The sequence below is a fragment of the Cyprinus carpio genome, chromosome B17 (assembly GCF_018340385.1).
Source record: "Cyprinus carpio isolate SPL01 chromosome B17, ASM1834038v1, whole genome shotgun sequence".
Lineage (NCBI taxonomy): Eukaryota > Metazoa > Chordata > Actinopteri > Cypriniformes > Cyprinidae > Cyprinus > Cyprinus carpio.
Window position 1 is genome coordinate 13,033,639 of NC_056613.1, and position 16,073 is coordinate 13,049,711.

Here is a 16,073-nt window from a genome sequence, read left to right on the forward strand (position 1 = left end):
ACACACACACACACACACACACACATACAGAGAAACACATAAGACTACCAATTCATGGGCTGCGTTTTGATCCAGGAGAGGTTTCCAGATATTCTTTCTATCTATCTATCTATCTATCTATCTATCTATCTATCTATCTATCTATCTATCTATCTATCTATCTATCTATCTATCTATCTATCTATCTATCTATCTATCCGAACTGCCCCTCCTCCACTAGGGGGCAGCAATAGATTGGGGTAGATGAGAAGAACATCCAGAGCGTGTCGCATTCAAGATCAAGTTTAAGAAACAGAAAAGTGAAACCGTTTAATGCAAACGTTATTATAAATTAATCACTTTACCCTGCGACAGAAAGAAGGTTGCGTGATGATATGCAACATGTGGCTGCTTTGAATATGTAAACAGAACCACATTTACTCGTTTTCTGAAACCATTGAAAGTCTTTAAAATGTCCGATGATTGTGTAATAAGTGCACTACGACCGTACAATCCAATATTGTGTAACATCCAAAACACCCAACTAATAAAGGAAATTGTAGAATTGGAATCGATTGTGAAAGCCAAGTTCTTATGATTCATGACATGGTTTGTCCATAATGAATCTGCTTAGGGGTGGGTTTGTAGTGAGGTTTTCTTAAGGCGAGCGCTTTGTCAACAAGTTTCCTCCTCCCTCTCTTCTGAGGAATAATCACGGACTGAGGAAACTTGCGCAAACTTCACTCCAGAGCCTGAGTGGAATAATGGCTGGACGTGTGAGCTTATGTTTTCTGAATTCTTTGGTCAGGGGAAATGTTATCTTTAGGAGCAAGAAATGTTTACGCAAAAGTGTTGTGTTGATCTCACGGTGTAACGCGAGGTCTGTGTCCAGCAGCAGCAGCAGCATCAGCGCGGCTCAACCGGACCTCAGCTCGCATCTCGCTGGAAAGACCTATGCAGATTTATATGACCTGTCAGTTAGAGATCCAGAAACTTTCTGGGGATCCATCGCCAAGGAAAGGCTGGCATGGACCAAACCTTTCGATCAAGTGACAGACTGCGATCTCTCCAGCGGGAAAATCAACTGGTTTCTTGGAGGGCAACTGAACGTCTCTGGTGAGTGTCACACCTTTCTTTACTAGTATATTGTTGATAAACCTCCACTGGCCAATATGCGTTATAAAAGATTTGTTTCAATCAGAACACAAGGTTACGAGTGTATTTTAACTTGACTGATAGGTAATACTAACATTTTCACATGCTACTTTATAAATGCATAAAGAAAAACTTTCTTTATTGTCAACAGTAAGCATAGTAGTAATTTCCTCTTACAATGATTGACAGTGAACTGTTTGGATGTACACGTGGCAAAGGATCCAGACAGAGTGGCCTTGATTTGGGAGAAAGATGAACCTGGCACAGAAGAAAGGATCACATACAGGTACAGTACATTTGTAGCTCCTGAGAAATTCACATGTGGCTCTTTACCCCACCCCCAGTACATTTTCAACTCACAGCAAGCAGTTTTAACTTTTAACATGTGTCTCTTTAAACTAACCAGTATCTACTTTTATGGTGCTTTTACTTATTTTAGATTTGCCTGTTTAGAATTTATTCCAATAGTGACTGCCAGTCAATTAGTTACCACTGCCTATAGATTATAAACTTGTTGACATTGCCATTAGTAGTAGTAGTTAGCAGTTATATTTTAGTATTTATGCAATATTATAGTATTTATTCTGTTTTATGTATTTATATTATAGTACGCATTTTGAGTTAGCTTTATATATATATTTATATTAATTTTAGTAATGTTGTTATTCACTTGTCATTTTTATTAGTTTTTGTTTTTCAGTATTTCTGTTTAGTTTAAATAGAATATTTATTTAATTTTTAGTCATTTTAGTATGTTAGCTTTATGTCAGTCAGTATTTTCATCTAATATTTATATTTCATTTACTGTTTATTTTATTTCAAATAATCAAAATGCTTTTAGTCGTTTCAGTTAACAATAACAGCAATGCAAGTTATTGTTCCAGTGGTATTGAGAGCAAATAGCATATTTTCCTAATGAATTCTGCTCACATAAGGCTAGAATTATTTATGCTCATTTCCCCTAGGTTTTCATTTAGATTAGGCCTACCTTTCAAGCCATATAATGCTGACCTAGTCAAATTAAATATCAGTTTTTCATACTGTTCTTTATAATAGTGTGACAGATTAGAAATCCTGGCTGTGCTGGGATTGACACGGTTACGATGTAATATGAGAGCACGCTACTGCAGAGTTTAGGGGGAATTCCGTCACATGCAGTTTCTTATGGAGAACAAAGGCAGGTTTTGAGGGTCCTGTGATGGAATGTGCGTCTCCCCGCTCTCTAGTGCTTGAAAAAAAAAAGATTTAATATTTCGGGCTGCAGTTCAGATCACTGCTGTTAACAGTAGGGTACATATTTACAGGATCTACTGTCCGCACTGTTACCAAAACACGAGAGTCAGCAGCCCGTTTTCCTCTGATCTAGCCTCCACACTGACCCTTGAAAATAAGCTATTTCTCATCATTTATTGCAGGGATGTGAAGATTAGTTTCCCAGTATCTCTTGTTCGAGGTCAGATAGGAATCATTTGAGGGTGTTTTGTGAAGAAGCAGTCAGATTGCACAATCAGTCATGTGTGTAAAGGACGACACCCTTAGCAGCATACATGTACACGTCACTTTCCCGCTTCCACGGGTGAACAGGAAGTTAAAAGACATCAATGGACATTAGTATGAAAGTGAAAGTGTTTTGTCCATGATCTCACAAGCATATGGAGGAGATCAAGAAATGCTTGCCAGTACTTTATTTTAGCATAAATACACTATTAAACTACACCCCATAAATGCTAGTTTGACCATGTGACCTCAGTGTTTCCGTGCACATTTGCTTCAATTGCACACTTAAACCACTTGAAATTAAACACATTAATCACATATTTCCTTACCCAACCGCATAACTGCTTGTGTTACTCAGCTGTATGTTTATATCTGTAAAACATTCAAATCTCAGGGAGCTTCTGGAGATGACCTGTCGCCTTGCCAACACTTTAAAGAGTTATGGCATCCAAAAGGGAGAGCGGGTGGCCATCTACATGCCTGTGTCTCCTATGGCAGTAGCAGCCATGTTGGCCTGTGCCCGTATCGGTGCCGTACACACTGTGGTGTTTGCAGGGTTCAGCTCAGAGGCTCTTGCTGGCAGAATTCAGGATGGTGAGTAAAATAATGCTCTTTTGTCATCAAGCAGTGAACTGTTTGTCTCAGCACTTAGAGTGGTACTACAAAATTGGTGCAAAAAAATAATCAAACAAAATTTACATAATAATTCAAGCTGAGGTCAGTTACACTGCTTATATTCCTCAGGGTCCCCACTATTAAAAGTGTACTAGCAAGAACATGCTTTTAAATAATTTTTGTACAGTTGTGTTTGAAGCCATCTAAAAATACAAACGTTAGAGATGAACAAAATCTTGTTTGAGAAAATGGTCAGTAATTTTTTAGTCACGTTTTAGGGTGGGCCTTATAAGTGAAGTGTCAGTTGCTTTCATTTCTGGTCTGTTTAAAGGAAGCATGAAACGGCACATTCACAACATATTTTAGGAGGATATGTAATTACAGAATTGTAGGGTTTATCAAACGTTAAATGATTAGTTAAAAGTGGTTTCTATAGAAATAAATATATAGGTTTCTATAGAATAAGTTTAGCTTGTATAACTACTGTTCAAAAGGTTGGGACAGTTTTTTTTTTTGAAAGAAAGAAATATCATGTGACACCAAATACTGGAGTAATGGCTCATGAAAATTCAGTTTTGACATAACAGGAATAAATTACATTTTAAAATACAGGTGAATCTTAATAAATTAGAATGTCGTGGAAAAGTTCATTTATTTCGGTAATTCAACTCAAATTGTGAAACTTGTGTATTAAATAAATTCAGTGCATACAGACTGAAGTAGTTTAAGTCTTTGGTTCTTTTTATTGTGATGATTTTGGCTCACTCATTCAACAAATTAGAATACCTCGTAGGACCAATAAAAAAATATTTTCAGTGAATTGTTGGCCTTCTGGAAAGTATGTTCATTTACTGTACATGTATTCAATACTTGGTTGGGGCTCCTTTTGCTTTAATTACTGCCTCAATTCGGCGTGGGATGGAGGTGATCAGTTTGTGGCACTGCTGAGGTGGTATGGAAGCCCAGGTTTCTTTGACAGTGGCCTTCAGCTCATCTGCATTTTTTGGTCGCTTGTTTCTCGTTTTTTCCTCTTGACAATACTCCACAGATTCTCTATGGGGTTCAGGTCTGGTGAGTTTGCTGGCCAGTCAAGCACACCAACACCATGGTCATTTAACCAACTTTTGGTGCTTTTGGCAATGTGGGCAGGTGCCAAATCCTGCTGGAAAATGAAATCAGCTTCTTCAAAAAGCTGGTCAGCAGAAGGAAGCATGAAGTGCTCCAAAATTTCTTGGTAAATGGGTGCAGTGACTTTGGTTTTCAAAAAACACAATGGACCAACACCAGCAGATGACATTGCACCCCAAATCATCACAGACTGTGGAAACTTAACACTGGACTTAAAGCAACATGGGTTATGAGCTTCTCCACCCTTCCTCCAGACTCTAGGACCTTGGTTTCTAAATGAAATACAAAACTTGCTCTCGTCTGAAAAGAGGACTTTGGACCACTGGGCAAGAGTCCAGTTCTTCTTCTCCTTTGCTCAGGTAAGAAGCCCTTGACGTTGTCTGTGGTTCAGGAGTGGCTTAACAAGAGGAATATGACAACTGTAGCCAAATTCCTTGGTGGCTCTTGATGCCTTGACCCCAGCCTCAGTCCATTCCTTGTGAAGTTCACTCAAATTCTTGAATTAATTTTGCTATGACGATCCTCATAAGGGTGCGGTTCTCTCGGTTGGTTGTGCATCTTTTTCTTCTACACTTTTTCCTTCCACTCAACTTTCTGTTAACATGCTTGGATACAGCACTCTGTGAACAGCCAGCTTCTTTGACAATTAATGTTTGTGGCTTACCCTCCTTGTGAAGGGTCTCAGTGATTGTCTTCTGGACAACTGTCAGATCAGCAGTCTGCCTCATGATTGTGTAGCCTAGTGAACCAAAGAGAGAGACCATTTTGAAGGCTCAGGAAACCTTTGCAGGTGTTTTGAGTTGATTAGCTGATTGGCATGTCACCATATTTTAATTTGTTGAGATAGTGAATTGGTGGGTTTTTGTTAAATGTGAGCCAAAATCATCACAATTAAAAGAACCAAAGACTTAAGCTACTTCAGTCTGTGTGCACTGAATTTATTTAATACACAAGTTTCACAATTTGAGTTGAATTACTGAAATAAATGTACTTTTCCACGACATTCTATTTTATTGAGATGCACCTGTATATTAAAATATAACTCTTCTTTTTAAAATGGTAATAATACACTAGTAAACAGGATCAAAACCTTAAACCAAAATGTGTTCTTGTCTTAGGACAACTTTGATAAACTTTTTTGATCCACTTTAAATGCTCACTACTATATTTCACAATTTTACTATTTTTAACTGTATTTATGTAAATTTCTATAGAAATGTAATGGTGACGTTAGTCAAGTCACTTCAGTGGCAGGGCAAGTTATTATAGTATGGTGAAAGATTATGACAGCTTTTTAAGTGTACTGATAAATTGTGTACAATAAGACTAAGCACATTAAAATTGTATTTAAAAAGTAAATATGGTCAATTTAGTTTGACTATTAATTGTAGCTACAAGGTTTAAAGTCCTCTGCTGGTTATTCAATTCTAACAAAGTTCTTGTATACTTTCCAGGAATGCTGAGCTCAACAAGAGTCAAGTGTGTTTCCATGTTGTGTTTTATACACACTAAATTAGGGAAAGCTAGCTATCTAAACAAAAACCCTGTGCATTTTGGGATATCTGTGTGTACGTGATGCTCTGGACAGAGATAAGTTTCAGAAGGCGTTTGTTCTTAGAGAGGCCTTTCTTTATCTTATTTAATACAGCAGACACTGAGCAGATGTTTTTTTCTGATCTGATTCAGTCGTAGTGGTTCGGTTGAGACAGGTTTCTTAAAATAAAGTAAACTTATCAAATGCGTTCTTTAAAAATGACCTAAAATGAAGTGTGTTTACACATGCAGAGCCATCATGTCTAAATTTAGCTCTGAGTGGTAGCAAGCAGAGCTATCGTACATTGTCTGGTTAGTATCGTTTTAATTTTTTCTCTCTCTTCCATTCACACAGCCCAGTGCAAGATTGTCATCACAAGCAACCAAGGTGTGAGGGGCGGCCGTATCTTCGATCTGAAGTCAACGGTGGATAACGCAGTGAAGAGCTGTCCGTCTGTCCGGCATGTGTTTGTGGCCAAGAGAACTAACGAGAGCATGCCGATGGGCAAACTAGACATTTCATTAGATGAGGTAAACTCACACAACAATGACCTTCTGCAGTGTTCAGATTAGAAAGCCAAATTCGAACATTTACATGATTATTATTATTTGGGTTTTATATACCTCTGCCAAGAATGGCAATAAGGATGATCTGCAACAAAGGAGAATAAGTAGGATATTAAAAGTGTTTACATTTGCCTAAGCATCAGCTTCCAAGTATTTTATATCTGTGCAGCAAGTCACTTTCTGCTAGGTTTGCACTTTTTAAGGCTTCATCTACCAGAAACAGAGTTTTTGCAAAGCTTTGTAATGGTTTGTGAAGTGGAGAAGGAATGTGTCCCTAATTTGTGCCTAAGTAGGGCACAAAACTAGGAGTATAGTTCTGTTTCTAGTTCATTTTTGAGTAGTTGCACAGTTAACAGCCCGCCTTGTTTTGTCTTGCCAGAATTGCCTTTGTTTGCCTGTCTCTATAGTGATGTTCTCCCACTCTGTACAAGGGCAGGAATTTCCTTGTCTAGAATTGGTCATAGTGGTCACATGTCGGACAGTTTGGCAGCGTTCTATTTGTAGGGACAGTTCAAGGAAATACTAGATTGCATGTGATGTAAAGAACAGAAAAAATGGCTGTGCAAAAAAGCTCATCTGGGCCTCAGTAAACTCTCCACGTGGGCTTTAGAGTTATGTTTTAAGATTAATGTTTTGTTACAGGGTAAATATCTTGTTTAATCTCATTATTTGCAAAAAACACATTAGTCTTCAATATTAACAGTGGCAAATCAAGCGGAAAATCCATTTAGACTAAACAAAGATTATTATTAAGTTACACAACAGATAAATTAAAAGACAACAACAATGAAGTGAATAACTGAAAGTTAACCCTTTTATACCTGCATGAAAGCCTGAAAATGAACAGTGACTGAACAGAAGCTCGTATTGTATATCCAGGTGATTGTTGTATCTATATTCCATTTGAGTGATTATTAATTCATTTCTAAAGAACACCAAAGACAATTCCAGAAGCTGTACAGTCACAGCTGCATGTGAGGGTGTGGCAAGTTGTTTTTCCTGCTGTGTGTGTGCAACATCCATATCAAATAGATCATCTTGTCATAACAACTTTGCATTTTAACTGAACGATTAAAACAGCATAAAAAGTTCAAATGTATTCTATTAGTATGCAATATGTGATGATAAATGTCATGCAACTACTTTTAAATGTAATAAAAATTTTCTTTCACTCTGTTTTTCAATTCCAAATTACTTCATTAGTATGATTGCTTTATAGCCTATATAGTATTTACCAGTTATACAGAAATACACAATAAAAACAGTAAAAAAATGAATAACATATGGTGCTGATAATGTAAATAAACTGCAGTGTACTTTTACTGTCTGTGTCAGGTAATGGTGGGACAGTCTCCGGTGTGTGCTCCAGAGCCCATGGACAGCGAGGAGATGCTGTTCATGCTGTATACCTCAGGCAGTACGGGTAAACCCAAGGGCATCGTGCACACACAGGCCGGTTACCTGCTCTACGCTTCCCTCACACATCAGGTGTGTCTCTGTGCTTCTCTGATCACACACACAAACACACACAGCTCATTATAATATGCTAGTTTGGTTATTTAAAATTTTAAATGGTAATAATATTGTACTGTATTACTATTTTTACAGTAAAATTGATCAAATGTAGTCATTCTTTCAAAAATGCATTCCAGTCTTTTGACTGGTGGTATATATATTATATTATGATGTATAGCGTTATAATTTGTCTGTTGTTGCAGTATGTGTTTGACTACACACCTGGAGATGTGTTTGGCTGTGTTGCTGACATCGGCTGGATTACGGGTCACAGTTATGTGGTGTACGGACCCCTGTGTAACGGAGCCACATCTGTTCTATTTGAGAGCACACCTGTTTACCCCAATCCAGGTGAATATCAAGAGAAATGATCAATACTAATGAATCATGCAGTATATATAATGCACACATGGCATGATAAACATTTATCGGCATGATAAATGATTTGCATTTATATTGCCAAAGCATTGCAGCTTATCTGCAGACAATAAAAGCAATTGAATTAAATTTTAATAATAAAAAAAAAAAACATTCCAAATGCATCACATCCTGTTTAAATCTCTTTTTAGTGGAGTGTTAAGGCTATGTTTACACCGCGAGCCTTTAGTGCTCAATTCCGATTTTTTCTCAGATCCGATTTTTTTGTATAGCTGTTCACATTGTTGTCACAATGTGGCCAATGTCAGATTTACAGTGTAAACAGATCATGTTTCCCGCATGCGGAAAAGAATGATACAAACAGGGTTTCCAGGTTTCAAAACAAAATCTGCCTGATTGTTTCTCAAAACTAGTCCAAAACTAGCCCAACCATGTTCAGGGAGGTAAACATCGCGTCAGTGGGGTCGTGTTAACCCACAAAGTTGAAATTATGCACAGGCAATATGAAAAATAAAGACAAGGATGTGACAAAAGACAGCAGAGTTCTGAAACTTAAATGATTCAAGCTCTCATGTTTAACTTGTATATGGAGTTGTCACTATAATACTTATGAGTTCTGAAACATCACTGTACTTCCACTGACTATCTTTTGCAACTGTCTTGATAACTTTGGGTATGTAAAATCTTTGAAGTGACTCCCGTCAGTGTGGAATTAGGATGAATATTGATCTAGAATGACGTAAAAGTCACATGAATTCTGACCTGACCGTTCACACTGCGGTCCCATTTCAAAACATCTTACCTGTATCGGATTTAGTACCACATACGGAAGTGGCACAAATCGGAATTGAAAAGATCAGATGCCATGTGGTTTGTGCTGTTCACACTGTTGTGACAAAAACAGATCTGAGTCACATGTGAGCAAAAAATCGTATTTGGGCCATATTTGCCTGCAGTGTGAACAACACAGCTATTCAGTCTTGAACAACACAGCTATTCAGTCCTGAAGTTTAGTAGTTGTGTCGATCATGATGATGACCCCTCTAGATCATGCTAGATAGTGTTACTGTCCCTCCCAGCCCTTCAAAGTGAATAAACTTCTTTTGTTCAGTCCTCAGATAAAATCATGTGACACATTAACCTGTATAGCTAGTCTTATCTGCCTTTATGAGTGCATTTTAATGGAAATGAGCCTTCATGAGTGGCCGTAAAGCAGTGTGCTCTTTACAGTGTGACCTCTACAGGAAACCTTTCCTCTGATGTCCCCTTAATAAAACCTGGTTTTCAAAAGCTGGAAATGTTTTTGTGTAACGTTTGTAGTCATATGTTACGTTTATGTTCATATTTATGTTTTAAAATTGTTTTTGTAGTTTCATATGGTGAATGTTCTGTTTGAGTCTCTGGTTGTAAATCAGACTCTTCATTATCTTTGTCTTAACTGTTAGAATATGTTTTGTGACTGTTTTTAGGTCGTTACTGGGAGACAGTTCAGAGGTTAAGAATAAATCAGTTTTATGGAGCTCCTACTGCCATCAGATTACTTCTGAAATATGAGGAAAACTGGGTGAAGAAATATGACAGGTCATCACTGAAGACACTCGCATCTGGTGAGACTACAGAGGTTTAGTAAATAAATAAATAAATACAAATAAATATAGTACAGCTATTGTAATATATGTTTTTGGAGGTATAATGTATTATATTTTTGGTATAGTACACTACCATTAAAAAGTTTGGGGTGAGTAAGATAAAAAAAAAAAACTTTTATTTGCAAGGATGCATTAAATAGATCAAAAGTGATAAAGACATTTATAATGTTACAAAAAATTAGCTGTTCTTTTTAACTTTGTATTCATCAAAGAATCCTAAAAATGTATCATGGTTTCCACAAAAAAATTAAGCATCACAACTGTTTTTAAAATTGATAATAATAAAAAATATTTCTTGAGCATCAAATCAGCATATTAGAATGATTTCTGAATGATCATGTGACACTGAAGACTGCAGTAACGGCTGCTGAAAATTCTGCTTTGCCAACACAGGAATAAATAGCAGTTTGTTTAAATTGTAATATTTCACATTTTCAATCAAATAAATGCAGGCTTGGTGAGTATAAGACACTTTTGTGATAACAACCACAAGCTTTTGAAGGGTAGTGTATATTAAACATTCCCATTTTATCTACAATGGCCTACTTTATTACTTATCACTATCTTTAGTTTTTCCAAACATCAAACAAAACAAAACAACTGACCTGTTATCAAATACATTGTTTCAATGTGAATTGTATCAACTGTTTGTCAAAGTAAGTGTGTCTTTTTAGCAATGTATTACAACTTAACCCCAGGTTGCTTCATGGGGTCTGTTTCTGTCTCAAGAGGGATAAGTGCATCACAAGGGCACAATGGGGAAGGGGAACTAATCAGCTCTTCAGTGTAAGGGTCACTCTTTTTCAGGGTTTGAACCGAAGACCTTTGTGTTACCAGCCCAGATACTGAACTTCCGCCACCCTGGTATAGTCATCTCTGCATGAGAGAGAGTTCAGCATCAGTTAAAAAAAGCCTGAAAAAAACTTTAAAAAAAAGTCTAGTCATAGCCTTTGAGATAAACAATGGATAATCTAACTTTGTGCCAAACATCAAGGACACTAGATGGTATGCGCAGCCAGTCTGGGTTTTGTTTGTCCCTTTAGTACCTGTCAGTTCTAATTGAAAAGATAGTGTCAAGATTTCTTTGAATTGCCAAGTCACTCAATCATATAAACTTAGAGACAAGTTTTTAAGTGCAGTGTTTTGGTCAATGCATTTGTCTATAATGACCATGTGAATGTGTGATCTGTTGGCAGTTGGAGAGCCCATTAATCACGAGGCATGGGAATGGTTCCATAATGTGGTCGGGGATGGACGGTGCCCTCTGGTGGACACATGGTGGCAGACAGGTAAAATGCACTCTTCAAACGACTGTCAATTGCTGCATCTGTTTTTGTCTGTATATCGTACCCTTAATCCTTAGACTGGCAGCATTGATGGGACGTTATTCTGAAATAAACAGATAATTCACCACACTCTCTTTTTTTCAGAAACTGGTGGTGTGTGTATCGCTCCACTCCCAGCTGAACCGGGAGCAGAGATCCGGCCTGCCATGGCCATGAGACCCTTTTTTGGCATCCAGCCGGCACTACTCGGGGAGAAGGTGATCTATACTTGTTTATTTGTGTCCTTGATTCACTGCCTGGGCACTTGTTTTTAAGGAACTTGGGGTGCATTTATAGCTGGTTAAATTCTTCAACAACACAATAATATAGAAACATATCCACCTCAAAGTAAAAAATGTCAAATGTAATTGTAAACCACACAAAAAGTCAAAACTGTCAGATATGAAGTGACAATGTGAGATATAAAGTGAAAATTGCTAGAAATATAGTAGCGATTGTGAGATATAGTTGTAATCTGAAATAAAAAGTGACAGTTATGAGATAAATTCATAATTGTGAGATATAAAGCACCAGTGTAAGGTATAGTAATATTCTGAAATATAAAGTTATAATAGCAAAATAATAATAATAATAATAATAATTGTGAGATTTGAAGTTGCAATTGTGAGATATCATAATAATCTAAAATATAAAGTTAAAATTGTAAAATAAAAATTCTGAATTGTGGGAAATAAAATTACAATTGTAATATATAATTATAACCTGAAATAAAGTTACATTTGTATAATAAAAGTCATACTTATTAGAAATAAAAGCATAACCATGAGATATAGTCATCTGAAATAAGAAGTTACGGCTGTGAAATAAAAAGTCATAATTATGTGAGATGTGAGAAATAAAGCTGCAGTTATAAGAAATTAATCACATTCGTGAGATTGTGAGATTCTGCTAGCCCCATTTGCAAGAAATAGTCACAGTTGTGAAATATAGTCATAATATGTGAAATTAAAAAGTCACAGTCACAAAAAAGTGACCATTGTGAGATACAGAGGCATAATGTAAAACACAAACTCACACTGTAAGATGTCAGTTATGACAAATAAAGTCACAGTTGTTATATATAACATCCAAGTGCGATATATAAAGTTAAAGTTGTGAAACAGTCACATTGTGAAATACAAAGTCAATCATGACCAATTAGTTCTAATTCACTCTTTACTTCCTAGTTTTTCTAGTGTAGTTAACAACTGTTCTAGATAATTGCTAGCAGACTGTCCTAATCAGACCTAAACATGGGTTATATTTGTCTTTTGCTCCGCCTGGTTCTGCCTGGATCCATGTGTCCAGCCTCTCCTGCTGCGATTAACGAAAGCTTTGTGTTACAGACAGTGATGAACTTTGAGCCCTCAAATTCTCTACTGCATCTGGAAAAAAAAGAGTAATAATGCATGCTGGAGCATGTCCAACCTCCTCTGAGGCGCTTTTTTGTTATGCTCTGGGGCTATTCAGAGAGATTTTCACCCCCTCCTGTTAAGATCAACCCAGGAGAGACCGGACCTCTCAGTGCACATGTTTTTAGTCATGTAGAATAATCAATTTTGCTTCATCAACAGGGACAGATAATAACGGGAAATGATGTCAGTGGAGCTCTGTGCATCAGCAAGCCTTGGCCTGGAATGGCCAGAACCATATTTGGAGACCACCAGAGATTTGTGGATGCATATTTTAAACCATACCAAGGTGAGCAAGACCCCAGAGGCTCTTGAAACTCCTTCTTGCTATGAAAGTTATGAAAAAGAAAAGTTTGGATACTTGTTGAATTATTCAGCTGTTCTTTCTGACGAGAAAGCGAGGGCATGAGAGGAATGTTAGCAAGTCCTAGCTGGGAAAATGTCAAATAAAATCTGTTTGGATTTTTCAAACATGCCTTGTTTTGTTGTAGATTGCACTCGCAATAACTCCATTTACATTTTTACTTTATAAAAAGTTAACATGGTAACAATCAGAGGTATAAGCTGTTATTAAGGTGTTATCTGTCATAGGTCAGTATTTTACGGGTGATGGGGCGTACCGCACTGAAGACGGTTACTACCAGATCACAGGACGCATGGATGACGTCATTAATATCAGTGGGCATCGGTTGGGCACAGCTGAGATAGAAGATGCACTGGTGAGAAAGTTCATTTATCACAAGCTGAATAATTCAGTATTTAAGTTCATTTATCACAAGCAGCATAATTCAGTTTTCTTGAGGCCAGCACCTTCTTTCAAATCATTTGAAAACCAAACATTATAATAATTGGGCAAATTAATCAGACCTTTTTCCAAATGTGGAAAAACAAATTTTAAAAAATATATTTATTTTGTCTGTTTTTACAGAGCTGTGCAAATTCACTACTGTTTAAAAGTTAGGGGTCAGTAAGATGTTTTTTTAGTTCAATTCAGAAATGACTAAATACATTTATAATGTTGAAAAAGATTTCTATTTCAAATAGTGCTGTCAAAAACTTTTTGTTTACATAATAAATATTGGTCTATATATATATATGTGTGTGTGTGTGTGTGTGTGTACTGTGTATATGTTTATGCATATAAAAAATACACACATACAGTATATATTTTGAAAATATTTACATGTATAAATTTATATTCATATAATTTATTTTACATATATATATATTTAATATATAAACAAAATGTCTTAAATATGTACATTTGTGTGTGTATTTATATGAACATAACAAATATACACAGTGCAAGCACATATTATATAAACAAAAACTTTATTTTGGATGCAATTAATCGTTTGACAGCACTATTTCTTAAATATATACATGTATATGTGTGTATTTACATTTAAATAACAAATATACACAGCACAAACACATATTATGTAAACAAACTTATTTTGGATGTGATTAATTGTGATAAATCATTTGACAGTACTATTAAGAAATATATGTAATATTTTATACATGTAAGTATTTCTTAAATATAAACATACATGTATGTGTGTGTATTTATATATACATATAAATAAACACAGTACAAACATACATATTATGTAAACAAACTTTTATTTTGGATGTGATTAATCGATGCTGTTCTTTTGAACTTTCTTTTTATAGCAGCTCTACTATTTTTTGCATTAATAATAATAAGTAATGTTATAATGATCACTGGAGTAAAAGCTGCTGAAAATTCAGCTTTGCATCCCAGGAATAAATGACTTAAAATTAAATGCAACATTAAAATATCTTACTGACCACTAACTTTTGAATGTTAGTGTAGAACCAAACCTTCGGTTGACTGTGTGCATTTCTCTGTTATCAGGATGAACATCCAGATGTTCCTGAGACCGCAGTGATTGGAATTCCCCATGAGATCAAAGGAGAAGGTAAGACCCCTGACAAGCCCTCTATTTGTTCTTAACCTCACCCTTTTCATTCATGAGCCATCTAGAACACGCCCAGCAACCAGAGACCTTTTGACCCCTTCCAGTGTGTGCTTTACAACACCCTTGTTCACTGTGAAAACAGCGTAAAATAATAGAGGCATAATTGAGTGTCACAAAATCAGTCATTCAGATTTAACTCACTTTCTTTTCCTGTCTTTCTCTTTCACCAGTTCCATTTGCGTTTGTGGTTTTAAAAGAATCTGCTACTGAGAACCAGCGTGCTGTTGTTGAAGAAATGAGACACCTAGTGGCTACCAAAATAGCTAAATATGCTGTCCCAGATCATTTCCTGGTAAAATTGTTGACTTTTTTTTTTTTATTGAACTTGTTGTACAGTGTTAACTCTTGATCTATATTATTCTTATATCATTTACAAAGAAGTATTATGACTGATCACAGGATTTTTTTTTTTTTTTAAATCACTGTTGGTGCAGATTTGTTTTGCCAGCTGTGAAAGCATCTCTTCTCTCTTCTTTAAGTTGTGAAGCGACTTCCTAAAACACGCTCTGGAAAAATCATGAGGAGAATCTTGCGGAAGGTCGCCATGCAGGACACGAGCAACCTGGGGGACATCTCCACGCTGGACGACCCCTCCGTCGTTTCAGAGATCATTGAGGCCCATAAACGCTACAGAAGTCATGCAGCTAAGAAGTAGAAAAAGACTGTTGGGATGTTGCAATGTTTATTTTGAGGAACTATGAATAGAAAAAAACTGTGATGACAGGAAATCATGTAAATGTGAGTGTGCCATGTGTTAGGAACACAGAAGGCATAAATTGCAGGTTAAATGCTCTCATATGTAGTAAAACTCACTCATGAATCCCACCTGAACTGGATACTAGCCCCTCTGTAAGACTGTTAGGTGTCATTTGAGAGTTGTACAGCTTGGACAAACCTCTTTTAAAACATTAATTATGAAGCATTTTGCACAGTATTCTTCCTGTAGCCTGAGACTATGTAAGATTTGCTTTGTAACATCAGTATTTTTTGATTAAGAGATGATTTTATTTTTAAGGTGCTCAATCAGTCTGTGTTTCAGTAAATCTCACCTCTCTCATATTCTTTTTTCTTCTTTGAATTCTCCTTTTATGCCTTAATTTGCTCATGTTTATGACAAGATGAACATGATGTGACTGGTTAATTTTTTAATCAACATGACTATATTATTATGACTTGATGCTATTATATTATATACGATTTGCATATTAATAAGTGGAAGTCTAAATGCTAACATCCAATTCTTACCATTTGCATTTTAGGAAAAAAATAAAAAAAATTGAACATTAAAAATGTTTAAAAATATAATTTTGTATG

The 16,073-nt window shown here is 36.1% G+C and overlaps 1 protein-coding gene across 2 annotated transcripts; it reads left to right on the plus strand.

The window, feature by feature from the left end:
* The first annotated feature begins 615 nt into the window (after positions 1–615).
* Positions 616–15,813, plus strand: acss1 (acyl-CoA synthetase short chain family member 1). 2 transcript variants are annotated; one of them, XM_042742349.1, is made up of 14 exons: positions 616–1,095; positions 1,324–1,420; positions 3,026–3,225; positions 6,263–6,438; positions 7,810–7,962; positions 8,193–8,340; positions 9,837–9,974; positions 11,213–11,305; positions 11,447–11,559; positions 12,916–13,042; positions 13,345–13,472; positions 14,636–14,699; positions 14,930–15,051; positions 15,238–15,813. In XM_042742349.1, the coding sequence occupies exons 1-14, from the start codon at positions 744–746 to the stop codon at positions 15,412–15,414; spliced, it is 2,088 nt and encodes a 695-aa protein (XP_042598283.1). In that variant the 5' UTR covers positions 616–743; the 3' UTR covers positions 15,415–15,813. The 2 variants fall into 2 exon arrangements, with proteins under 2 accessions (XP_042598283.1, XP_042598284.1); XM_042742350.1 differs by lacking the exon at positions 3,026–3,225 and having other exon boundaries at positions 756–1,095.
* The last annotated feature ends 260 nt before the right edge of the window (positions 15,814–16,073 follow it).

Coding starts and splice junctions, on each gene's coding strand:
- acss1 (XM_042742349.1), top strand. CDS start 744: ATGGCTGGACGTGTGAGCTTATGTTTTCTGAATTCTTTGGTCAGGGGA. Junction 6,439..7,809: donor TAGACATTTCATTAGATGAG/GTAAACTCACAC, acceptor TGTCTGTGTCAG/GTAATGGTGGGACAGTCTCC. Junction 9,975..11,212: donor ACTGAAGACACTCGCATCTG/GTGAGACTACAG, acceptor ATCTGTTGGCAG/TTGGAGAGCCCATTAATCAC.